Source organism: Artibeus jamaicensis, unplaced genomic scaffold (genome assembly GCF_021234435.1).
Source record: "Artibeus jamaicensis isolate MK-2021 breed Jamaican fruit bat unplaced genomic scaffold, CSHL_Jam_final contig_76, whole genome shotgun sequence".
Taxonomy (NCBI): Eukaryota; Metazoa; Chordata; class Mammalia; order Chiroptera; family Phyllostomidae; genus Artibeus; species Artibeus jamaicensis.
The window spans coordinates 26,614,632-26,641,301 of record NW_026521954.1 but is presented as its reverse complement, the minus strand read 5'-3'; the positions used below and the strand labels follow the sequence as shown (position 1 = coordinate 26,641,301).

The following is a 26,670-nucleotide window of genomic DNA, read 5'->3' as shown; positions in this document are numbered from 1 at the left end:
AGGACTGATACCTTGGTCACCATTATTATTCAGTTTCTACAGTGGGTATGATATCTGTCCTTTAACTGACATAGTTTAGCACAGTTACACTTATTGCGATGTTGATAAATTTGTACTTTTTCTAACATCTTGCATTTTGTTTTCTATTTGTCATTTTTTTCTCTCCATGCTTGCCTTTTTAAACAACCAAGTTATTATGTCTCTCTTTACATTCTCCTGTCTTTTGATTTGTAAAGTACATACTCTATTCTTTTTGTTCTTATCCCTGATATTTTACCTGCATATTTAGCAAAGTCTGAAATTAATGTCATATTCCCATGCCAGACAAAACAAGGCATTAAAAATACTTTAACTCCAGTTAAACTCAGTGATCAAGTCACATGCTGCTGCTGTTAGTATTTTAGTCTGGCCTTCCTTTTAACCATATGAATTGGACATTATTATCACTATATTATCCAAAACCATGTTTTAGGTTTACCTTCCCATTTAGCAGTTTCTTTGCTTACAGTCCTTATTGTATTTCTGTTTCTTTCCTGAGATTATATTTTTCTTCTGTAGAAGCTCCCTTACTGTAGGTCTGTAAATGGTACCTCTGTTTTTGTTTATCTGAAATGACTTATTTCACACGCTTTCTTGGAAGATAGTTCTGCTTGGTATAGGAACCCAGGTTGGCAGTGACTCCCTTTCAGCTTGAGAACCTGAGTGAAGGGGCAGACACGTGCCACTGAGAGGGGCCGAGGGTGCGCTTTGGTTATATTACTGCAGACTTGGGAAAGAGGCTTTTCTTTAAACTAAGCAGTCTCTTTCCTCGTGCTTTAGTGCTTGTGTTGGGTCTTTCCCCTCTCCGGTCCCTTTCCTGGATCTTACAGGCTTCCGTGTCTCCATCCAGTCTGACCCTTTTCCCAGGCTAGATGCCTCTTCTCTGTGGTCGCCATCTCGTCTCCTACTGCACGTGCCTGGAAGGACAGGGTCCTCCCCCTGTGCCATCTTGGCTTCTGTTGAGCACGTGCCCAGCAGAGGAGCTTCCCCTTGCCCGTTTTCTCCCTCCCTTGGTAATTCCAGCTAATGGCTGGTTGTCCCCCCAGGGAGCCCATGCGTCCTGTCCTTCTGCTCTGTAGCGGATGCGGGGGGATGCTGGGGACCTGTGAATGTTACAGCTTCCTAGTAAGTCCAGCTTAATTAAGTCTGACTCAGCTCCCCAGCTAATTAGGCTTAATGTATGATTTAATTTGCTCCCTTCATTAATATTAACTACCCACCACGCTAACAACTTGACCTAAGTTAACTCATTTAATCTTAAACCAAAAAAGTACATAATGATATTCATATTCTACAAAGGAAGAAATGAACCATGGAGGGATGAAGTGTTCCTAAGGTTACCAGGTAGGTAGGTAGGTGGTGGTGAACTGGGATCAGAACTCAGGGGCCCTAAGATCTAAGCCAGCACATTAATAAATCAGTCACTGTTGAGAGGCTAATGGAATTTTGCTGAAGACTCAAGCCCTGATTCTTTCTGACCCAGCGTTAACAGACAGATTTTGGAACTGTGAACAGGGCAGGGTGCAGGGCAGGGTGCGTTAAAGTTCACTGCAGTTAAACAGAGGACTGGCTGGCTTATCTGTGCTTGCCTCGCCCGGAGTTGTTTTCGAAACCACACCCAAGGCTGTGTTAGCAGAAGCAGGCTCCACTAGAGCCGTGGTTCAGGGACTGAGTTGGTGCGAGAAACCTCACTCACTAGTGCTACATGTGTTGATACAGACGGGACACAGGAGTTGGATTTAAAACATGTAAATACAATGAGTTCATAATCAAACGTTATTTTTAACTAAAATAATCTATTTTAACTTTGAATTGATTAAACTTGATGTGTTTGAAGTTTTAGAAATGAATTTTGTAGTGTCTTTTATGTTCTCATCAGATAGTAGGTAATTAAAATATTTATTTATAGAATATCCATTATGTGCCAGACATTGTGCTAGATATTTCTTTTTAAAAAATATTTAATATTTATTTTTAGAGAGGAGAAGGGAGGGAGGAAGAGAGAAACATCCATGCATGGTCGCCTCTCACACACCCTCCACTGGGGACCAGGCCCTCCACCCAGGCATGTGCCTGGACTGGGAATCGAACTGGCGACCTTTTGGTTCACAGGCTGGCACTCAAGTCCACTGAGCCACAGCAGCCAGGGCTGGGTGTTTTACATTTATTATTTCTAATTGCCTCACCCACCTTGGAACATAGGACTTGAGTGTATTTTATTACCAACAAGGAAGGAGACTGAGGTGCAGAAGATGACCGGCCTTCCCAAGGGCAGACAGCTGACCAGGAGGCGGCGGTGGGGCGCGGAGAGTGTTGGGTGCAGCTGCCCTTGTGGGGTGTGAAGAAACACGCCCCCATCTCCGGGCTTTTGGCAATGAGACAGCTGGAAAACACTCATCAGAATAAATTCCAGATGGATTAAGGAGGAATGTGTAAAATTGCAGAGATTGTGGAGAGGGCAAAGTAAAATGTCTATCAGAGATAATGTCTTAAAACTTTCTCGCTACATTTTATTAGACTTGTGCTGTGAAGGAATGCGTGTAATGTTTCTTTTTAAAGCAGAACTCAAAGAAAAGGTGTTCAGACCTAAATATGCCAACTGTTAAAATACTTGCTCATTAAAAAGTAAGATTATAGAATGTCACATGTAACAAAGGGTCAGTCCGTATACTACTTTTCAAATTTGTAGGAATGGATACATCAAGATTTCAATGAAGAGGTAGGTGAACAAAGAAATTAATAGGTCCTATGGGAAATTTCTGTAAATAAATAAATAAAGAACGCTGATCCTCACCTGCTAATCAGAGAAATGCCAAATAAAGCAGCCACTTCTGGTCCACCAGAGCAGGGAAATTTTAGTGATACCTCTGCTTCCTTTTCAGAGTATATGTGAGACAAGGAGGAAGTGGAACTCTGTACTAACCTGCACCCGGTCTGAGGCCCCCTGTACTGTACACTTTCCAGCATCACGTCCGCCCTGCAGACGGTCATTCAGAGATGCTGAACCTCCACTGTGCCGGTCAGCGCCTGCGCTTGTTGCTCCCACTTAGACAGGGCCCTGCAGCTGGGACTTTTTAAAGGGGTCACGCTTTCTGGGATGTTTATTTTATTTGTGGTGTTGCAATGATTCAAAAGTGCTTTGCATTTTTACTGGCTTGTAAAAACATGCCATAGTTGTTCAGAGGTGTTCCGGCTGTTGCATGGAAACCTTTCTGAAGCGTGTCGTGTGCTCTTGGGGCGTGGCAAGAACGGCCTCCCGTGAGTAAATGAGGCATTAACACCTACTGGAGGGGCTATTAATGGGGCCGACACTTGATGAGATGGGTCGTTTCTGCCCTGTAACCCCTGAAGAAGTCAGGCTGCAAGGCCAGGGCCCAAGACTTTTCTAGATACAGAGGATACATACTTGGGAAGGAATGAGTTACTCATTTTGAAACTGGGTTATGTTCAGGTTAAAAGTGCCAGCGTTATTTAGTTACGTATTAAGTGACAGACATGGGAGGGACAGGCATCTGAAGAGAATGACTAGCGTCCTCTGGGCTTCTGTTTTTCTCCTCTGCAGACACACTGTGCAGTGTTTCGGCCTGTGTCTGCCGGGGTCTCTCCCACGAGCCCAGGGACAGAACTGCCCCTTGTGTCTGGGTAAGATCAGCTGTTTACAGGATGTGAATCTTTCCCACTGTCCTCCAAGTTGTTTATTCCCCAAATTGAAAAGACTTTATTTCTAAAGTTTTAATCTATAGCTTCATAATTTTACAGTTTCAAAGTGCCTGTGCTGATACAGATGTTAGACAGTTGTTGTTTTTAGTCATTTTGTTTTCATTTTTAAACAAAAGGGATGTGCAGACATTATCAGGTTTTCCTCAGTCCTCAAAAGTTCAATACTTTTTTACAAATGGAGTTTATATTCGAGAGCTATTGACATTCATTTAGGTAAGTAAAATAATTCTAGAGAATTTTAACTACCAAAGATCTAGTTGCTCAGTGTGTATTAGTGTTAAATATGTTTTATTTCATTCCCGGTTTTTGAAAGCCAGGGGAGGGTGTTTCAGGTCCCAGCTGTCATGCCAATGCCAGTGGTGAGCGCCTCATCTCCCCTCCTCAGTGGTCTCGTAGGATAGGGGTGACTGTCGCATCCCTTCTACCGGTGAGCCTGCCTGGGGCGCATTCCCAGAGAGTGTGAGTGTCTAGGCTGGGGTTTGAACCCTATGTCTCCAGTGCCTTCCTCCTTCCCATTAATTGTCACTGCTTTGCAGCAGCTGTAGGACCCGGGGGTCAGCCACTCGTGTACTTACTTACCACCTCCTGGCCTCCCACAAGAGGCCGGTTTCAGGCAGATGACAGGTGGAGAACAGATCTGTGGGGACCACTCCGAAGTCACCAAGCAAACAGCGTGTTCTCATTCAGCAGACACTTGGGTGGCAGAGTGAGGGAGAGGTGGGCAGAGCCCCCGCCACGTTGGCCTCTGTGTCCTTGTACGTTGGCCTCGTTACTCGGCTGCATTCTGGTTCTGTCTGCGTAACGACCTGAAGTGTGGGCTGCGTGTGACTCATGAGATTGAGGTTGTTTCCACGACTAGTACTGTCTGTCCTGCTCTTTCACCACTCGTGAGCTCTGTCCCCAACACCGATCCGTAGGTTTTTCCGGGAAGTACTCTCATCTTAGGCTAGTGTTACACAGTCCGTCCTAATGTGTTAACTGCAGTGCAGTGTTTTTTTCCTTATCAGATCTACATAGAATGTCTGTACTCACATGTATCTGGTTAACCTGTGCTTCCTGGCTTACTTAGTTGGGTCTTCCTGCAGTCTAAGTACCGACACACTTAGTGGTGAACTCTAGAATTCTCCTTTTCTTGCTTTTCTCATTTCCTCACCTTTGGGAGTTGCACTTGCTTAAGTCTCCAAGTCTAGCCCGTTAGAGGCAGATAAAGCTACTTGTTCTCTGTATACCAACTTTGGGAATTGACGTAATTCTTAGAAACATAAAACCCAGGTAACTCAGAGCACAAAGCCCAGTTTGATATGCAGATTGTCCGTTTGCAGCCTGGAAACTTCCTTGTGAGTGGTGGACTGAGATTGGGAGGCTGTTTAGTTTGCGGCTCTATGCCCAGAGCCTCTTCAGTCGTACGTCAGTTGTGACTGACCCAGGGGAAGTGACGGCTTTTCTAAAGTCAGATGCCTCTGCCCTCCAAACGTAGCGTTGTCAGTCTAGAATGTTAGACCTGAACTGGATTTGTTCTTCAATATACATCAGTCGAGGGCCTCTTAAGTGTTAGCCCTTTGAATGCAGTCGTGAATCAGGCAGTCCTGCCCTCTTGGGGGCTACACTCCAATAGCGGAGACAGACAGTGCGTTTCCGATAGTGACCCTAGTAACCGACACTGGAGTGCCTCCTGTGCGTCTAAGCACACACGTGCAGAGGCTTCTTGGGGGGGAGTTCCTCCCTCCATCTCTTGTGTCTTTTGGAAGGGCTCCATTTTGATTAAGAAAAACTAATGTATGTAATTTGAGGCATACTTTTTTGGTCTAAATTTATTTTTGGCCTTTCTTCTATTTGTGGTTATTAAGACTTCCATAATTTTCCCCTTCGATGGTCAGTTGGAATTTTTAAAAACTTTAGCAGTTATTTGGATATTAACATAGGTAAGTGGTAGTGATAATGAGAAATAAATTATATGAGAAGCTATTTTTATAATGTTTTTGAAACCAGTTACTGTTCTCTGTATCTTTTTTTCACTTGACACTATATTCTTCTTTTATGAAAACTAGACCATCTAAAATCTGTGTTCATGGAGGGTAAATGGAGGCAACTGTGCATGAACAATAGTAAAAAATAAAAATGAAAAAATAAAATCTGTGCGTTCATAGTTACTTGATAGCACAAATAGGGGCATCAGTGTCCGTCAGCTGGCATCAGTGCGTTTCAGAGACTCTGCCTTTGGCAGAATTTACTTAGGGTTATTCTTGTGATTGTAAGTACTTCCTACCCAGCTCTGAAGAGGCGAGCCTGGCAGCACTTGCAGCAGTCTCGGAGTTAACAGAGTAGATCCTCGTTCCGCCTTCGTGTGCACGGAATATGTATTTCCCAGCACACTCAGCGGTGGTGTTGTCTCACTTTCTTTTATCCTTTGTCTGCCTTGGGAACCAATTACTTTGCAAATAGGAACATTTAGTGACTGACCATTGAATTCTGAAAAAGCTGCCTGCTTTGCTGGTCAGGGTTTAATCATCTGTATAACCCTGCCAAACCTCTCCATTTTCTCCCTTTCCCCGGAAAAATAAACGAAAATTAACTCAGACCCTTACTTTGTAAGCCACCCTCATGGAATGAAATTCAGTAAACTACATTATTTTGAAAGGTTTCATTATTTCAGCAAAAGTATAGCTAAAAACAGTGTAGTAATGGGAAGACAGGAAACAGTGTGAAGGAGCAGAGGAGAGAAGGCGGCCAAGGCTCTCAGAGGAGAAGGCAGACTTGGGCGTCTTTCTGCTCGTAGTTCCGGCAGTGGAGTAACCTGGGTGGGGCCCTGCCCGTGCTCTGGTGGGTGTTTGTTAGATTGAGAGGCCCTTGGATGAGAGTCCTTCTCCCAGACTCCTCCTCCAGAGTACGAACTGCTGTTTCCTAGTGCAGTTTCTTTCTGAAAGCACTTAATTTAAGAGTAAGTGACTGATCTGCTCATGTACCATCCGAAAGTGCTGGTCGTCACTTTAAATGGTGCGGAGATGGTACTGAGCCAGACAGAAGAGCCTGCGTCCCACCGGCTCCTGGCTTCCTGTGCAGCAGTCAGCAGACGAGTTTGGCATTTGGGATGAGTGGTTTGGGTTCAGGCCCTGGCTTGGCCCTTTTTCGCAAGGCCTCAGGGACTTGAACAGAGTCAGTTCTGCAAAGGGGAGACTCTTAGTCTGCAGCGTGGACTAGTCTGTGGAAACAGCGCCCTGCAGTGGTCTCTGGCACTGCGCCTGCAGCAGCCCTGCACCGGTCACGCCTGGGCCCTGCGTTTTCTGGTCACATTCTTCTCCGCTGCACCTGCGGGGCGTCTCAGAGATGGGGGCTGTGCTCTCCCCCTTCCTCCTTCCTCCCAGGTGCTGTCAGCCACATCGTCTCTTTTGATCACTAGGTTAGGAAGGCATCAGTTTGGCCCAGAAGTTTGGTTTTGTCTGTGCGATGGCTCTAGTGGCGCTTATTTGTCTTTAACTTCATTCAGAAAATTTCTGTTAGATTGTATTATGACAGCTGTCATATCAATGTACATTTTAAAAAACTTATCACAATGAGTACATTTTTGTGTAGCCATTTTGATATTGAAGATGGAAGAAAATATGTAACATTTTCAGCATATTATGCTTTATTATTTCAAGAAAGGTAAAAATGCAGCTGAAATGCAAAACAAGATTTGTGCACTGTGTGGAGAGAAGGTTCTGTGACTGATCGAACGTGTTCTGAGTGGTTTCCGAAGTTTCATGCTGGAGATTTCCCACTGGACGAAGCTCCACGGTCGATGGACCGGTTGAAGTTGATAGCAATCAAATCGAGACATTAATTAGAACCATCAATGTTCTACCACAGGGGAGACAGCCAGCATACTTAGAATATCCACATCAAAGTTATTGGTGAAAATGGAAAATATTTTTACTCTATAGATGAGGAGTTCACACATGGGGAAGTTATCCGGGGGAAGGACGGGGCTAACTGTTGACCCTACCAGTGGCCTGACCGGGGCCCATTCTGACCCTCGGACTGGAGAGCTCGCTCATCAGCACGAGGAAACTGTGGTCATGAGAAGCGTTTCAGAGTGCGGTCTCCACACCCCAGTCTTCATTTCACATTATTCTCCACTGTGGCCATGTCGTGTCAAGCGGGTAACTGACATCTCTGATAATACACCAAGGAATGGGTTGATTAAATGCCATAGGCAAAAGGAATACAGCAGCAGGTATGTGACTGTGTGTAAAAACTTAATAAAATGTGGATGATTAGGCCGGGGACCTATTAACTAACCATTTGTCATAAAGCAGAGAGGAAGCAAGAGGACCAACCAGGTAATCAAGTCCTGATTAAAAGCCTCTGGGTGACAAGACTGGGCAGCATAACTGTGGTTCAATTTTACTTTTTCCTTTTGTGCTCTCTTTTTTTTTTTTAATTGATTTTTAGAGAGAAAAGGGGGAGGGAGAGAGGGAGAGAAAGAGACATTGATTTGTTGTTCCACATATTTATGCATTCATTGGTTACTTCTTGTGTGTGCCCTGACCAAGAATTGAACCTGCAGCCTTGGTGTGTGGGGGGATGCTCCAACCAGCTGAGCTCCCCGGCCGGGCCTTTTTTTCCTCTGCTGAGTTTGCTGGGACATGGGATGGCCAGAGGTGGTTTGTAGTGGGGTTAAGAGCGAGTGCTCTGGAGCCAGGCCGTCTGAGTTCAGACTCCAGCAACCCATTGCTGTCTGTGGGACTGCTTTGGCCGCCGTTTCCTTATCTGCAGAAAAAAGTGAGTTCATGCCTGTAAAAATGAATTCCCAATCTGTATGTACCACATAGTATGCAGTAACTATTTTACAGGGGACTCTGGAGCATTTTCATCTATAAGAGAACATCTGGAGAGACAGGAATAGAAATGATCCGATCAGAGGAATTAAAGGCTTTCACTGAGCTTGGTGTCCCTAGCAGGGTGCACTCCTAGCAGGGTGCCCCGTCAGCTGGAGCTCTGGAGGAAGCCTGAACCAGGTGGGTGTCTGTCCCGCAGAAGTGCGGGGCTGGCTCGCAGTGTGGGCTCCGCCACATGTGGTATGTTCTCTTTTACTCGGGAGAGGGCTCCAGTGTCGGCTCCCTCCTGCCTGTTGAAAAGGAGTTTGTTCCCCTCCGTTGATGGGCACAGCGTCTGTTCCAGGATGGTGGGCTTCCGGGAGTTTGTGATGAACTTCTGGCCAGGGCTCCAAGTCCCTCTGCTTGCCCACCTGAGGCGCCGAGCAGCGCGTGGACTGTCGCTGCAGTTCTGCTCCTGGGCTGTCCCAGGGCTCTGGAGTGTCGGCTCTTCCGAGCCTGTTTAAAATCTCGTCACTCTTTAGAGAGAGGCAAGTACCGTATGATTTCACTCACTCGTGCGTGGAATCTAAAAAATGAATGAACAGAAAAACGAAAAAGTGTGTAGATCCAGAGGTGGCTGCCGGGTAAGAGGGGCGGTGGCGTGGGTGGAAAGGGGGGGGTAGTAAGAAACACAGAACAGCCGTGAGGGTGGGAAGTGCAGCCCAGGGAGTGTGGTGACCAATACTGGAATACCCGTGCAGCGCTGGGGGTGCCAGACCTAAGAGTGACCGCTTCTTAAGGTCTACACGTGTCACTGTCGCACGCCTGAAACTGACACCATGTAGCATAGCAACTGTACTTGAAAAAGAAATTAAAAAAAAAATCTTGTCACTCTTTCCAGCAAAGGCTCCACTTTTTCAAAGCTTTTTTCTAGCTGTACTGATGTTGAATTGACGAAACTGTGATATATTTAAGTATACAACATGATGATTTGATAGGTGTGTGTATGTTGTGACATGATTCCCACAATTCGGTTAATGACTATCCAGTCATTTTGCTTGGTTCCTTTTTTTTAGGCGAGAGTTTTGTTTCAGTAGAACAAGTGGTGCAATTCCATTTTGGATGTGAACCTCTAGAGTCCTTCTAGAGGAGTAAGGGTGTCCCCTGCAACAGTAGGCTCCGAACTTTAAGGACAAACACAGTGCCTGTCAAGTCCCTGCTATTTGTAAAACTCGCCCGGGGCTCGCTTACAAAATGTGGGTGAGGAAGGAAGTGCCCTTGTTCTTCGCGGGCCCTCCTACTGGCGATGGAGCAGGCACATGCACTCGTGACTTGGTCCTGTGTCAAAGTGGCTGAAAAGAGGTGCGAACAAAGCATCTTGGGACACTGGAGGCCAAGTGCCGAACTCAGGACCTTGAGAATGCTTCACGGACAGGAGGTATTTGAGTTGGGTCCGCAGAGTGAGTGGGGCGGAAAGGTTCGGGAGAGAGACAAACAGGCCCACCTGTGAAAGAAGGGGGTGTTGAGTGCCCCTCAGTGTGCCACCTCTTCCGGGCTGCTGTCTTTACAGCTCGGCTGTTCACTCCCCAGCAGACTGCCGCTTGCCCCAGGCTGCCCGGAAGCACCCGCGTAACTCCAAGAGCATTTCTTCCCTGAAGCTTTCCAGACTGCTCCTGTGGTTTCCTGGGGCTGCAATGACAGCACTGCAGGTCTGGTGGCGTCACCCCCAGAATGCTGTCCTCCAGCTCTGCAGACTCCGGGGCCAGGTCACGGTGCTGGGGGGCTTCTCCGAGGCTGAGGGGGCATCTGGGCCAGGTCTCGCCGGAGTGTGGGCGACTCGCGGGCATCTTTGGGTTCCTTGACGTGGAGCGCGCTGCCTCAGCCAGTCTTTGTGTGCTGTCCTCTCTGTATTCGTGTCTGCGTCCAAATTTCCCCGCTTGTGGAGCCATTAGTCACACTGAACCGGGGCAGGGGCCCTGTTTGCAAGTAAGGTCCCATCCTGAGGCGCTGGCGGTTTGATCTTCAACACAGATGTTTGGAGACACAGTCCATCCCGTAACACTGCCCGTCTGCTCTTTCTGCACTGCCCGCCCCCGCCCCCGCCCCGTGCACACGGTTGCCCTGCCGGCGAATAGATTTGTGTTGTGGCACCATGAGTCTGCACACGTTCATTCGTCTGTTGTCTCCCGCCGGTGTCGTGATTCTGTGTTTCTGGTGCCTCGTGCACCGTGTGGGGATGCACTGGGGACCAGGGGTCACCAGGAGTCGAGGAGGGTGGGACTGCAGGGCTCCCCTCTTTCCTCCTTCTCCTGTTGACAGTGCCCAAGGCTGTCTGGAGTTGGGTGGCAGGTGGCCTGGGACACCAGCAGAGGCCACCACTTCTGTTGAGTGTGTGTGATGCGTCTTGGTTTATTCTCCGTGGAACAGTAGTCATTGTTGCGTGGCAGTCGGTGCCCTTCTGAGAGGTGTTGTAAGAGGATTTAGCGACTGATGAGACCCTCTGGGTTTCCTAGTAGATGCCTTGCCCAGAGAATCCCTGTCAGGGCCACCTGCTTGTTCCGGCCGCGGTTTGAGTGTTCGGCCTTTAGGGGTTCAGAAGTAAATTGTGTGAGTAGTTGAAATAGTTAGCTGTTAGCCAAGTGTCTGCGCCAGGAGAATGCTAAGGAATAGTGGAATCTGCCCCAGAACTTCAGAGTAAGCTCATTGGGTATTTTAGGCAAAAATTTGTCTGGTTCCTGTTCTGAGGCTTAGTTACATGTCAGTGCGGACGGATCCTCGCAGGGGATCCTCTTGGGGGTGCACTGCATGCCCTTGCCAGGAGAACATGTATCAGGGTGCCCTTTGCCAGTTCCAGGTCAGTCGGCGGCATACGGGCAGACAGTGTCCCCCGGGATGTTAGAAAAGAGGGAACGTTAATCTGAAAGCAGTCTTTCATCCCAGGATCAGTGATGTCTGTCTGGGAGAGCTTGCCGAAATGAGTTCGCCCGAGGGCAGGCAGAGTACGGGAGGTCTGGAGGCACTTCATTCTGGGGGCAGTTCAGACACAAGAGTACCTGGTGTGCTGGACCCTGCTTAGCCTGCATCCCGTGTCCATAGTGAGCACTCACGGCCAGTCTTGGTTGCTCCTGTGTAACCCTTACTCTCCCTCCACACCATGCAGTGTCCTGCCGTTTTATCCGTAAATGCTTCTGTGTGTAATGTGACCATAATAATATCACTCTTAAATTTTTGACAGTCATTTCTTGTTGCCATCCAAGTCTAGTTAGTGTTCAAATTTTAATTGTCTCAGATTTCATTTTAAGGTTTTCATTTTACAGTTTGTTTGCAGCGAGACCCAGCTCAGGCCCTCCTGTTGGCTGTCAGGTGTTAAGCAGGGAGTGACAGCCTTGGTTCTGAGCTGCTCTCTGGCCTCGCAGTGGAGAGGGGGCTGGGGTGTGAGTGACTGGCAGCTGGGGCTGCCCAGGAGGGGAGGGGTTGCTGTCTAGCGTAGATGGTGTGGTCAGAATGGAGGCAGGTGAGGGTTACTTCTGAGGGCCGCAGGGCGGGGCAGGCTTGTCTTTTGTGGTTCATCCAGGCTGCTGGGTTCTCTTGGGCGTGTATGTCTGAAAGGATTACTCCCAGAGATTTCATTGGTTTACTAACAAACTATAGAAATGACCCCTGAAAGTATAGTCTTAGATTTCATTGGTTTAGGTATCAGCGTGTTAAGATTTGTGAGATATTAAAACATTTTTTTAAAAATGTTTTATTTATTTATTTTTAGAGAGAGGGGAAGGGAAGGAGAAAGAAACAGAGAGAAACATCAGTGTGTGGTTGTCTCTCATGTGTCCCCTACTGGGGACCTGGCCTGCAACCCAGGCATGTGTCCCAACTAGGAAGCGAACCGGTGACTCTTTGGTTCACAGTCTGGTGCTCAGTCCACTGAGCCACACCAGCCAGGGTGCGCTTTGAGATTTATTCATCAGAGTGTTCCTAGGTCAGATACGGAATCTGTTCTATTTTTTCAGATAAAAAAGAAACCCACTCAGATATGGGGCAAAAAAGTACGTTTATCATTGTAAGTACATGAAGCACACGAGTTTATTCTTGTATCATTATTTATTAATTAGTGTATTGTTTTTAATATAAACAACTGTAACCCTTTTGCCCCACCCTGTAGAAGCCTGCATCTGAGTCAGTTCCCCGCCCTCTCTCCCTCCCCCCACCACTGTTTACATTGGACATTACTCTGTCAGTTTCAGGCGTGCAGCACAGCAGTTGGACAATCGTATATTTTATGGAGCAGCCCCTCAATATTTTAAGTACCACCTGGCCCCACATATAGAGAATTTTTTTTTATATCTGTATGTTTCCATTTAAAAGATTGGATTTATAACTTTGTAGAGATTTTCCTTGAAAAAATTTGCCGTCTTAAAACACTTTTAAAAACTTAATGAACCTGAAGTTATAACTGGCAAAAAAACAAGTATAGATTTTGTATTTTAAACACGGAGTTGTGTTTATTTTTGATTATTGGGTTCAGAATATGTACACTTCGTGGTTTACATTTACAGACCTCCTTACTGCAGGAACAGAATGCGTGTACGCCTGGCTTGCAGCCCGTTCACAGGGCCGTGGGTGGGAAACTGACCCCTTCCTGCCTGGTCTCTTCACATGGGCCCTCTGCCCCCTGTCTGCCCCCGTCGGCGCTGGGGGCCAGGAGGCAACAACAGTTGCCTCTTAAATGTTCCTGGTCCCTGTTCCGGGACAAAACGTCTTAAAATTGGGACTCCTTTCGTAATAGAGAAATTATTAACTGTATATCCTTTTGTCTTTTTTTTTTAATGAAGTAGAACATTTTTATCAAGCTCAAAATGTTTAGCTTCACTTAACATCTAGTGAAATGTCAGACAACCATTATTATTTTGTTCTCTGCAGGGGTGTCAAACTCATTTTCTCCAGGCGTCACGTCAGCCTTGTGGTTGCCTTCAAAGGGCTGAATGTCATTTCGACTCCTTAACAGTTAAGGAGTAGTTACATTTATACAGTCCTAAAAGTATTTCGGCCCTTTAAAGGCAACTGCGAGGCTGATGTGGCCCCTGGTGAAATGGGTGTGACACCCCTGTTTTAAAACGAACTAGGTTAGAGCAAACATTAACTAAAAATTTGAAAGGAAATGTTGAGAGTGCTCTTGAAGACTACATTGGGGTCACTGGTCACTTATTCAGTGTTGACGTTTGGTCCCTTACTGTTTTCTTGCTTTGTCTTTCAGTGCTTGGAAAGTGTCCCTTTAAGTGTGCTGGTAATTCTGTCATAACTGTAGGTTGCAGAAGGGCAGTATCCAAACTGATTTAAGAAAAAAAGTTTGGCCCTGGCTGGTGTGGCTCAGTGGACTGAGTGCTGGTCTGCGAATTAAAGGGTCGCTGGTTCGATTCCTGGTCAGGGCACATGCCTGGGTTGCGGGCCAGGTCTCCAGTTGCAGGTGAACAAAAGGCAAGCACACAGTGATGTTTCTCTCCCTCACTTCTCCCTCCCTTTCTCTAAAAATAAATAAGCATTTAACAAATAAAAATAAAATAAAATTTAAATTTTTCTTAAACGGATTCTTTGGCTGTTGGTACTGCAAAATATTTTTTATACAAATAAACTATTCTTTAAAGCTGAATTGTGGCCCAGGTTCAGTGGCACTGGTGTCACATGGGAGCTCATGAGACATGCAGAGTCTCAGGCCCCTCCCAGACCTACTGACTGAATCTGTGTTTAATATGGTCTCCAGATGATTTACAGGGCAGGGCAAAAGTAAGTTTACAGTTTTTTGCATGGAAAATAATACAGTAATCAAACAGTAATGCAAGAGTAAAGTCTGTTTTATGTACAGACTGTACATGCAAGGGTAAAGTGTTTTATGTACTCACAACTGTAAACCCACTTTTCCTTACCCTCTTTGTGCACATTGAAAAGCTGACCATGCCAGCCCCAGATTTCCAGGCCTCCTGTTCCAGGCCGGTCTTTGCCCTGTGCCCCTCATTTCATTCCTTCCTTTGGGGACATTCCTCCAACCTCCACCGCCCCTTCTGCTGCCACCCACTGTCATTATTATCACTTAAAATGCAGCTTAGAGCTTAAGAAGAAAAGCTCTGTAGCCAGGTGGCTTCCTTGGAATGCCAGCCCTGCCGTTTTCTGTTTCCAAATCCCCACCTCTGCTCTTCTCAGTGAGTCCAGCTTCCCCAAAGTGAGGACCACATTGAACTGACTTCTGTGCCCAGCACAGTGACTAGACAGAGTGGATGCTCAGGAAGGCCTGCACGGGTGTTGTGGAAGCTGTCCCTCAGTGTCGTGCAGAAACTGGAGACACAGAAGTGCTTGCATGATGATGAGAAGGCACTGCTCAGAGATGAGTAGTGAAAGGTGGACACGGTTCGTGATGCCTGAGCATCTCTGCATCAGAGATGCAGTTCTCTGCGGTTCTTCCTGAGGGGTCTTCTCTTCTCAGCTCCTGTTGCGCAGGTGTTTGATGAGAGAGGTGTGGGGGGTCTCGTGTGTCAGTGGGGAACTGGGGCCTGGTTCACTTCCTCAAATACGAAACCGGGATTGAGAAGAGTGTAAAGGAAGTGATGGCCAGACTTTTCAGTTGTGCCCTTTGGGTGTCTCTAGGGCGTGTTGGTACTCTCGGTACCGACCGTTGACCCAGACGGGTGGTGTTGGTGAGGGTCATTTATTTGTGTGGTGGGTGTGTGGGCAGCTTCTCTCTTACTGATCTTTTTGGGGAATCCTTCGCAAAGTCACTACAGATATTTTGGGGGGAAAATACTGTAAGTTCAGTTTCTCCAGAAGGAAACTATGCTGCTGTTAGCAGATCCTACTGGTGTGGGACAATGTCCTGACTTTAAATTATCTTGTCGGATTTTTACTGTCTGGTTCTTCAGATTGTCAGAGGACTGAAGAGCGGTGTTAGACTGTTCTCCTGTTGTCTGCTGAAGAACAGTGGCAAGGACAAGGATGTCGGTAGCTGGTGGAAGAGCCGGGGAAGGCTGATCAGCCCTGTGACCCGAGGCCATAAGGAAGCTGCACACGCCGTGCCTTGGGCTGGTCAGTCGGTCAGAGCGCCCTCACGCTGGAGATGCGCTTGTCAGGCTGACGTGCTGTTTGTGAAGTGCTGTTGCTCATTGATTCAAACAATAATACTTTCTTTCATTTTGATTCTGTAGGAGCCTGGAAAGCTTGTGCAATGAATGGTGACACTCAGGCCGCAGTGGTGACCTCACCGCCCCCGACCACAGCCCCTCACAAAGAGAGGTACTTCGACAGGGTGGGTGAGAACAACCCGGAATACCTGCGAGAGAGGAACATGGCACCTGACCTTCGCCAGGACTTCAACATGATGGAGCAGAAAAAGAGGGTGTCCATGATTCTGCAGAGTCCCGTAAGAGCGGTTCTTCCTGAGGGGTCTTCTACCTTCTCGTGTGCCTCAGCTCCTGCGCTCTGTCGTGTGTGCTGTGGTCCCACTGCCCGCGCAGGTGTCTCTGATGAGAGAGTTCAGTTCCGTTCCAGTGATCAGACACAGTATAGGAAGTCTCGGCCTGGCTGGTGTGGCTCAGTTGGTTGGGTGTCGTCCCGTAAACTGAAGGGCCCTGGGTTCACTTCCTGATCAGGGCGCACGGGCCCCTTGTCGTAGGTCCGGTCCTCGGTCGAAGTGTGTCTGAGGGACACCAGCGTTTGTCTCTCACATGGCCGTTTCTCTCTCCCTCTCTCTCTCTCCCGTCCCCTCTCTCTAAAATCAATAAGCATGTCCTCGGGTGAGGATTAAAAAAATAAAAGGAAACATCTTGTGTCATAAAGGGTAACAGGTGTTTCTCATTTTCACTCTTACTGCTTCTCCAGTGAGTATTGATTGACACCCTTTAAAAGTTACTGTCTCCTCCACAATTACCCAGCTTGGTGCCGGGCACGTGGTGGCCTCAGCAGCACTTGGGTTACTGGTCCGTCAGCATCTTGAGTGATAGTCACACCCAACAAAGTGCCTTCTGGTTGCACGTCTGGATAAAGCAGTGCTGTCTGTCCATTTCTTCACGTGCACACTGCTGCCCTGTTTGCTTCCTGCTGCTGGTCTAGTCTTACTCTAGTCCCTTAATATTTTGGAGGGCCATTGGCAGGTAGTCATTGAATTTATTATTAATGCTTATCATCTCTTGTGTGCTGTTCAAGGAGCTGGCCTCTAACTCTAGATTTACTTGTTGCTTGTTACTGTCATTCATGTATTCTGGGCATAACACACATAAATGCACAGATCTTAAGTGGACAGGCTGAGAAATTTTGACAGATGTGTAGTCCCTGCAAGCCCCAGGGGCTCAGACTTTACATTCTAGCTGAAGGAGACACACCGTAAAGAGCGAACAGAAGCACGACCAGAAACAGTTGGAGGCTTAGTTGCTAATGACTTGGTTAGGACTGGCCTCTCTGAGGAAGGAAGGGTAAATCTGAACTCGGGGAGGAGCATTTGGGTTGAGGGAGGGGTCCAGGTGCATTCCTAGGACAGGGATGAGCTCGGGCTCCCTCCTGCTGGAGCCCAGGAGGGACAGGGAGGAGGTGCAGCGGGGTTGGAGAAGGAGGAGGGAGCAGGTCCTGGAAGGGTGGGGGAGCACAGACCAGGGGTTCGTTTTGCATTCAGAGTAGGACAGAGCCCCCGGCGGGCTGCAGGCGGGAAAGACACCCGTGAGGTTTTGCAGAACTCCGTCTGGGTTTGGTGTAGAGAGAGTATCCTGTGGGGCAAGGGTGAAAGCTGTCTTCTAAGCCAGAGATGATGGTGGCTTGCCGCAGGCTGCTGCTGGAGAGGTGGAGAGAGGTAGACTCCTCGAGTTTCATTTTTAATGTGGGCTAAATAGCAGGAAGAGGTGAGAGGCAGCAGAGGAGTTGGGACACCATCTAGACTTGGCTTGAGCAGTTTTCCTACATAAAAGCAACAAGAAACTAAGTAAAAATCACTGGGGATGCAGTGAAGCAACTAAACTTTCAGCACCTAGTGTGTGTTAGGTACTGGGGATTCAAGGACAGTGAAGCCCCTGGACCCCCGTTATCCATCTCAGTGCAGTGTGGGACCCTGCATCAGTGCGGAGATGGGTGAAGCTGGGCTTACTTCAGAGAAATGCCCCTGGGGTTGGTATCTTGGTTTTAGGAAGGGGTGGGAAGGCCCGCCCCGTGCACACAGGTACTGATCATTGGATGGATGTGAGGGGACCGGGACTATTCTCCATGACATTAGCTGGTAGAGTCCTCTGCTGAGAATGGGCACAAGGAGCGGTGTAGGGGCTTACTCCGTGGGGAGAAGGCAGGAGCGGGCAGGGGGTGGGTGAGGAGAGTCGAGAATGGTTGTGGGGTTGATGCAGGGGTGCACTCCGGTCGGTGATCCTGAATGTACAGAGACGACGCAGCCTGGTCTTGCTGCTTTTCTCTAGCCACCTTCAGCAGCGCAGGTCGGAGGGGTGAAGGGCTGCATTCAGCCAGGGCTTGGATTTTTCCAGAGGAAATGGTAGAGGGGAGAGAGTTCAGGGGATGGATGGCAAGGGAATGATTATAGTGTTCAACCAAGGGTCTCAGGGTGAGGGAGGTCAGGACACAGGGAAGGTAAGGGACAGTGAAAGGTTTTAGGGTAACAGTGGGGTTGAAGAAAGAGGGAGCTGGATGCCGGAAGGAGCTCTTTGGAGGGCACATGCTTGGCTCTGAGATGGAAGAGGGCACAGTCACTAGGAGCGAGCAGGTCGAGGGCTGACCACAGAAGCAGGAGGCCTGGGTGAGTTGGGTGGCGGGTCACTGGAGGAGAGGCAGTCAGGGAGTTAAGAGGTGAGAATGTGGATGCTGAACCACCAGGAGCTAGGGCCCTAGAAGCATGCGAGGTCATTGACTGGTGACTGTGGGCCGGAGCCACTCTGGGGTCCAGATGAGCGGCTCCAGGCCCTCACTGGTTACTGCCGCATGTGGCTTCTTCCTGCACACGCAGATCCTCTGGGCCGCCGCTGCTGCGGAGGCCCCTGCGTAGTCCTTGTGTGTGTGCGTTGCCCTCACTAAGCTTTACATTCCTGGACAGCAAGGACCGTCTTTACTGTGTTGAACACTGTATGTATATTGAGTTGTAGTGTCATGTAGTATGTGTAGTACATGTAGTGGTGTATGCTAAATTGATTTGTATGTGGATTTGAAAACCATGGAAATGGATTGATTTTTCAGGCTGAGGGCCCACGAGGGCAAGGAGCTGTTTAATTCAGTTTTTGCATCCCCTGTGCCCCTCATGCTCTGCGAGGTTAGCAGGGCCCCTGTCTTTGTATCTTTAGTTGTAGCTGTGCCCCTCTCTCCATGTCAGTGCAGTGGGCGTTGTCATCAGAGGGGTCCCCTGACCATGTTTTGGTTTCAGTTTGCATTGCCGCTATTAGCTTTTCCCTCCCTCCTTGACTACCACGGAATGCGGTCTAGGACATTGTGTAGCGTGACATGGCTGTGTTATTGGGGAGACCCTAGTCAGGAGGCTCCTTCTTCTTGGCTCTCACCTTGCTCACAGGAGGATTCAGGCGAGAGACAAACACGTATGGGAGAGCAGGTCTGTTTACAGAGCACAAAGCTGCCAGCGCACCGGCCACTCTGCGTGCCCCGGTCAGAGGAGGTTTGTTCTGTGTGCGAGAGCAGCGGGCTGCCAGGGGGTGCGCAGCTAATCTGAGGGCGCCGAGTATGGGGCTGCAGGGGTCATGTACTTTAGTCAGCTTCTAGATTCCTCTCCTCCTCCCCTTCTAGCCCTTGGGATCAAAACACAGTTTTAAAGGTTTTCTTTCCCAGCCGGTGGAAACAATACGTACAGAATTTCAAGGGCTCTCCTCCTGCACCGCCAAGTCAGCCGTGAGATGTGTCTCCTCTCTGTCTCTAGCCTCTTGTGTTCAGTTCTTCACTGGGTTGTGCTGGACAGGGTCCCTGCCTAATTTCCCCTGGGACTGCTCATTCCTGGCTGCTGCCCAACAGGACACAGGGGCTTCTGGCTCTTAGCATCCCTGTCTGTCATCGGATTAACACCAGAGCTTCCCTCCAGTTGGCTTCATCTGGCCCTTGCAGAGACTAGAGGTGCTTTTAGTATAAAATCACCCAGAAGCCCTTGGAGTACTTGTATTCAGATTTGGGTAATTGGTGAGCTCACACTCTCACATGAAATATTATTTACAACTACCTGACAAGATTTATTTCTTCATAGGGTATGTGATAAAATGTTTTCATACAGTTTGGAGAAACCCTACATTACGTGTAGTTTCAGTGGTGACTTTGTGTTAAAGTCACCATCAATCCACCTTGGCCTTTCTGCTTAAATTAGGGTTATTGATAAAGGGCGAATGTTTCAAGGTTTCTTTTTCAACTCTAAAATACCAAGAAATACAATGTAGAACATGAAAATTGCTGGTAATTCTATCACTGAGCATTACAATGAACATTTTGATGTATTACTTTTAGTCTTTTCTGTGTTTACATGTGTATTTTATAAAAACCAGTTATATTGGGGTTTTTTTTTTGGCCTTTTAAAAAAAGATTTTATTTATTTATTTTTAGAGAGAGGGGAAGAGAAGGAGAAAGAGAGGCAGAGAAACATCAATGTGTGGTTGCCTCTCGCACGCCCCCTACTGGGAACCTGGCGCACAAACCCAGACATGTTCCCTGACTGGGAATCAAACCAGTGACCCTTTGGTTCGAAGACTGGCAACCACACCAGCCAGGGCTTTTTGTCTTTCTTTTTCGTTTTGTTTTTAAAGCTCTTTTATTGTGCACCTACAGTTGTCTCTATTTTCCCGCCACCACTTTCCCCTGCCCCACCTGCACCCCCCACCCTCAGTCCTACCTCCAGTTGTGTTGCTTTGTAAACTCTTTAACTCAAATAGGTATCAAGAGCAGATTTGTGTCATTTCATTTTCTTGGCCGTCGTGTTGAATGTGTGCATAAAATTGTGCTGTCAGGTGTGTCTGTATTTCATTGGTCTTCTGCCATTTCCCACGGGGACTGTCACCTGGTTTCCCTTCGGTCAGCACTGCTGGGATGATTGTCTTCAGGAACAAATCTCGAGCACATCCCTGGTTATTTCTTTTGAAAGAATTTCTAGGAATAGAATTTTTGCTCAGATTTTTAAGCTTTTATATCGTTAAGTTATTTTCCAGGAAGAGTGTGCCAATCTGTGCTTCAAGTAGCGGTGTGTGGGGGTGTCCGTCCACCTTCCTGGTGCTAGACGAGAACAGGCAGAAGCTCGGGCTGTGTGAAAGCCGCCCTTGTCTCCCGGGGCAGGAAGGAAATGGTGCCTCACTGTGTGCATTTGCCTTTTTGTAGGCTTTCTGCGAGGAGTTGGAGTCAATGATACAGGAACAATTTCAGAAGGGGAAGAATCCCACTGGCCTGCTGGCCTTGCAGCAGATTGCCGATTTTATGACCACAACTGTTCCCAACGTCTACCCGGCGGCCCCGCAAGGAGGGCTGGCCGCCTTGAACATGAGTGAGTAGCTCCTGAGCCTGCCTGCTGTCTCCTTCCAGGAAGAATTTCCAGACGCTTGCTTAGGCAAAATCACTGTGATACGTAGAATGGAGGTTTTTGAAGGTTAATATGCTTCAGTTACAGGAAAAAATAGGCTGTACGCCTGAAAATGTCTTGATGTAGAGGGCTCGTTTTTATGAGCCGTGAGACTTATTTCTCACATAGGTGACTTTTCTACGTGGCTTCTCCTATGGTGGCCTGTGTGAACTAAACTGAGCAGAAATAATGCGTGGGGAGCAGTCCACTGGTTCTGCCTGAACTCATTTTAGTGAGGCCACCATTCTTACCCACCATTTCTCACTGCAGCCTGCAACTGAGTGAGAGACAGAGAAGTTCCATAGGAAAGCCGGAGGGAAAATGCTGGGTGGGTGAAGGCGAGAGTGTGAGCAGTGTGGAGCCCAGGGTAACTGGAGCCTCAGCTCAGGGGCCTCCTGTGTACCAGGCCCTGGGTCAGGCTCTGCTGGGTCTAGCTGGATGGACAGCTGCTGAGAGACCAGTGCCAGAAGGTCGCCTGGCATCTGCTATTTACCTGTCCTGTCCATGGTACTTTTTCAGAAGTTGACTGGCATTCGTCAGAGTGATATCTCTTTAATGTCCAGAAACATGTAATGCATTAGCACAAAGCTCCATCCTGAAGGCCTGGCTGGTGTGGTTCAGTTGCTTAATTTGGTTTAGTTAGTTTGGGTGTGAAATTCATGGCTCACGTTTTCCTATATGCTATATATATCTTTTTTTTTTTTAAGATTTTATTTATTTATTTATTTATTTAGAGACAGCGGAAGGGAATGAGAAAGAGAGGGAGAGAAAAATCAATTTGTGGTTGCCCCTCAGAAGCCCCCAACTGGGGACCTGGCCCACAGTGCAGGCACGTGCCCTGACTGGGAATCAAAGCAGCGACCCTTGGTTCACAGGCCACCTCTCTGTCCACTGAGCTACAGCAGCCAGGGTCCTATATGCTGTGTCTTAAATAACATGATGCATTTTCTTCTGGCCCAAAACATTGCTATTAAAATGTGAAGACCTTTCCATAAAAATGATGTGGTCCCGTTTCCTGAATGCGCGCACTGTGTTTTTAGAGTCGAGCAAGTTTACCAGAGTGGGTCTTAGTGTTGGCTGTTCTGGCTTAGTCCCACCAGCTGATGCGCCCGTGCACATTTGTTAAATTTAGCAGTGTTGTCTTGAGTTGGAATCTGGTATTTATTCTGTTGCCTTGGTTTTGGTTTCTTCAGGGGTTCCTGTTACATGCCTGTTGGGTTTTCTTGGTGTTTTAAAAAATTTTTTTATTGATTTGAGAGAGAGGGAGAAGGAGAAACATGGATTTGTTGTCCCATTTACTTACGCGTTCATCAGTTGCTTCTTGGACGTGCTCTGACCAGGGATGGAACTCACAAGTGTGCTGGTCAAGATGAGGCTGCAACCAACCGAGCCACCTGGACAGAGCTTGTGTGTCTTCCTTAACTGTGACTTTCCTCAGATCCTTTTTTCATTTTCTTCATTTCTTTATGATTTAAAAACTTTTTTCTTCCTTCTTTAACTTTTCTTCAACTTCTTGTTTAGTATTTATTTATTTTTAAAAAGATTTTATTTATCTTTAGAGGGGAAGGAGAGAGGAAGAGAAACATCAGTGTATGGTTACCTCTAGTGCATCCCCGGCTGGGAACTGGCCTGCAGGGAACTGACCTGCAACCCAGGCATGTGCCCTGACTGGGAATCGAACCATGGTCCTCTGGTTCGCAGACCTGCGCTCAATCCACTGAGCTACACCAGCCAGGGCTGTAGTATGTATGTATGTATGTATGTATTTATTTATTTATTTTAAATATTTTATTTATTTATTTTCAGAGAGAGGGGAAGGAAAGGAGAAAGAGAGAGAGAGAAACATCAGTGTGTGGTTGCCTCTCATGCGTCCCCCACTGGGAACTGGCCTGCAACCCAGGCATGTGCCCTGACTGGGAATCGAACCTCGATCGCATGGTTCACAGGCCCACGCTCAATCCGCTGAGCTACACCAGCCAGGGCTATAGTATTTATTTTTAAAATTATTTTTATTTATACCTCACAGACCTAGGCAGGCCTAGGAGGGATGGAGTATCACCAGGTGGGAAAACTGTACCGTGGGAAACTGCAGCCTGGGAAACTGCCTGCGGCCCTGCCCAGGACAAACAGATGCCCGGCTAAGTTTGGGGTCTGGGGTGGGCCCGTCCGGCATAACAGAATGCAGCTTTAACTTGTACCCGACAAGGTGTATCAAGAACGATGGTCAGCAGAAACGGCACCCAGAAACGGCTCTAGCCAGTCAGACTCTGACACCCCAACCAGTTACTCTTTGAGGGCTTTTGCTCTTGAAAACCCTGCCCTGGGGACAACCAAGCGAGTCAACCTCCCCTGGTTGGCTCCCCAACCTCCCCTGGTTGGCCCCACTTTCCCTTTAATTCCCAGCTAATAAACCTGCTCCTTAGCTGGTTGTGTCTGTCTGGTTTCTTGAGCGACTCAGACCTAACAGTACCTAATCCCTTTTATGCTATAGCTCTCATTTCTGAATTTTCCTAATTGTATTAAATGTACTTTTTCTCTTTCAATATTAATGACTTTCTCCACCTTGTTACGAAATAAGAGTTTATTGTCTTCATCTGTTTTGTGGACACGTCTTTTTGTGTGGTTTCGTTATCTGTAGGAATGAGATTCCGACTTCTTAGGTAATTTTTATATGGTATGAGCACAATATTTTTCCTTTTTTTTTCATGTGAAATCGGTTTTCCTGGAGGGGCCTGCTTCAGGAAAGTGTCTGTAGTGTTGTGGCTCGAGCTCCCTCTCTGTTCTCCTGAAGAGCGGGAAAGGTGGTGGCTGGTTGAACGGGATCAGGCCCGGCCCCTCCCGTGCTTTTACCTGACCTCCTCTCCGTCTCCTTCCCTTCCTCGGTAGTCTGTGGTACTCGGCTTGGGTTCTGATTTCTGCAGATTTCTTAGCGTGAGACTGTCCTGAGAGATAGTTTGGGGTGGTTTGCTTGGACTCAGGGGCGAAGAGCCCTCCTGGCCTCGGGTCCCTTCCGGGCTGGCCTCTGCATCCTGGTGAGCTCCTGCTGGTCCTCTCGGCAGGGTCGGCTGTCGGGTCCTGCCAAAAGCCTGCACTCTGTCCGGGACAGCCCTGTCCTTAGTTTTCCGTGTCCTGGGCTCCTTACCCAGTGTGTTGTGGGAACCGTCCTGGCGTTTGGGTTTTGCTGCCCGTGTTACTGTCGTCAGTGTTTTATGTGGAGCTGAGATGGAGATTGAAGAAGATTCTAAAACTACGCTGCCATGACCACCATCTTCTGAAAAGTCTCCTAAAAAACAACTTTTTAAAATTAAAGATATAAAATAGAAGATTAATATATACTGATTTATAGTTTTCTGTATGCTTGAGGGAGTTCACAAATAAAAGACTGGGATCCTCAGCTCCAGCCGGTGTGTCTCAGTGGATTGAGTGCGGCCTGCGAACCAAAGGGTCTCCAGTTTGACTCCCAGTGTGGGCACACATCTGGGGTGTGGGCTAGGTCCTCAGTCGGCAACCACACATTGATGCTCTCTCCCTCTCTCCCTCCCTCTCCCCTATATAAAAATGAATAAACAAAATATTTTTATAAAAGAAAAACATTCAGTCTTTTACTATTATATGTGTTTGCAGATGTCTGTTATCAAATTGAAGATGTTTCCTTCTATTTCTAATTCGCTTTCATCTTAGAAGGATGTTGAATTTTATGAAATGCTTGTTCTGCATCTATTAAAATGATTCCATGGTTTTTCCTCTTTAGTTTGACATGGTGAATTGTATCAGTTGGGTTTTGAATGCTGAACTCACCTCGCGTTCCTGAGATAAACTCCCAGTCACAATGTGTTCTTTTCATGTGTTAGATTATTTGCGAGTCTGTGTTTGTGGTAGATACTAGTATATTTTTTCTTTCGATGTCATGTAATGCCGATGTCTGTGTACTCTTGCTGTCAAGTAATTCTGGGCCAGGTAGAGTCATCTGGAAAGTGTTCTGGAAGACTGGGTGTCAAACTGGTGTTATTTCTTCCTTACGTGGGTGATGGAATTCACAGCACAGTCATCTGGGCCTGAGAATAGGGTTACTCAGCAAACAGGGCTCCTCCTGTTTCTTATGGAGTGAGCTTTCGTGGCTTGTGTCTTCTAAGGAATGTGTCTGTTTTTATCTAAGTTGAAAGTTTGCTGGAATAGTTTGCTCACGTTATCCTGCTGTTATGCTTTAAGCGTCTGAAAGATTGGTAGTGATGTCCCCGCTGGCTTGTCCGTGCCGCTGATTTGTGTCACGGCTGTGTCATGTTGACAAGTCTAGAGGTGTATTTTGTTTTGTTTCCACTATTTTATTTTGTCTTTAATCTCAAGATTAAATGTTTTTCTTTATTATTTTTCTGTTTGATGATCCACTTTTATCTTTATTATTACTTTTTCTTTTGATTTTGGATTTAACTTGCTCTAATTTCATATGGTAGGGACTTAGATAATTTTTTTAAAAACCCTTTTCCTTCCTTCTGAGTGTTGCTTTATTGCATCCCATAAGTTTTGCTACTTTTTCGTTACAAATTTCAACTTAATCATATTGTTAGGGGGTATAGTCTTTATGAAATAGTCTCTGAGTTTTGGAGACTGACTTTATGATGCAGGATGGAAGATTAATGTCTCAGAATGTTATTATTTGATTTATATTTGGTAAGAAGTATTACATCTTTGAGTTTGCCTTGTCTTTACTTCAGGTCTTGGCATGGTGACTCCTGTGAATGACCTGAGAGGATCCGATTCGATTGCCTATGACAAAGGGGAGAAGTTGCTGCGCTGTAAACTGGCGGCACTTTATAGACTAGCAGATCTGTTTGGGTGGTCTCAGCTCATCTACAACCACATCACAGTGAGTATCGGTGGGGTAGCAGCTGAGTGATTAACAGGGTGGTGTGTGGGTGCCACCCCTTCTGTTCAGGAGAAGGGGGAAGCCACTGGGTGGAAGGAAATTTTGGAACAGCTTCCTTCTGATTCCTGGCTGCAAAGTATAGTGATTGGAGAACTAGCCAGTTTGAATGAACAATTATGAGACCAGTAGATTTTTAAAACTTCCTTCTTGCATGCTAACCTGATAAATGCGTGTTTACCAAAATTAGGAAGTTCTTAAAATCTTTTTATGCCTAAAAACCTACTTTCCTTCTGTTTCTTATGTTACTTCTTTAGCTACTTTGGTTTTTAGCCATTTTGCAGCACTATCAGGACCTCTGTTCAATCCGTGGTTGCAATAAAGACTTCCTGGGTGCCAGCTGTGCATATTTGCTGTCCTGCGCCTGGCATTGTTCTAACCCTGGGCCACGTCAGGGAGCGGAGCAGGCCCTGCCTCTGTGGGTCTTCCCTTCTGTGTCTCAGGCCACCAGCCCGCAGTCACTCCCTGTGTTATCCAGCTGGACGTCATGGTCCGTCATCCCAGGAGCGCTTTCGCCAACACCGTCCTTCCCTCCCTGAGCCTGAGCGCCAGGTGCCCCTGCACGGTAGAGCCCTGGCCCTCCCCGAGACCTGCAGCGGGTCTGCAGGGGCCCCACCGAACGCCCTGGGCTGTAG

General features: G+C 47.3%; 1 protein-coding gene across 8 annotated transcripts in view; it reads left to right on the top strand.

The window, feature by feature from the left end:
* Positions 1–26,670, top strand: part of ADD1 (adducin 1) — an 80,534-nt gene that overhangs the window by 17,760 nt on the left and 36,104 nt on the right. For 2 of the 8 annotated variants that reach the window (XM_053672387.1, XM_053672389.1), the window contains exons 1-5: positions 2,944–3,058; positions 3,602–3,681; positions 15,743–15,957; positions 20,877–21,039; positions 25,827–25,978. In XM_053672387.1, coding sequence (XP_053528362.1) covers positions 15,763–15,957; positions 20,877–21,039; positions 25,827–25,978 — 510 coding nt within the window. In that variant the 5' untranslated portion in view covers positions 2,944–3,058; positions 3,602–3,681; positions 15,743–15,762. Of the gene's footprint in view, positions 1–2,921; positions 3,059–3,601; positions 3,682–8,711; positions 8,757–15,742; positions 15,958–20,876; positions 21,040–25,826; positions 25,979–26,670 lie in introns of those variants that run through there. The other 6 variants (XM_053672392.1, XM_053672391.1, XM_053672395.1 and 3 more) reach the window with 5 other exon arrangements.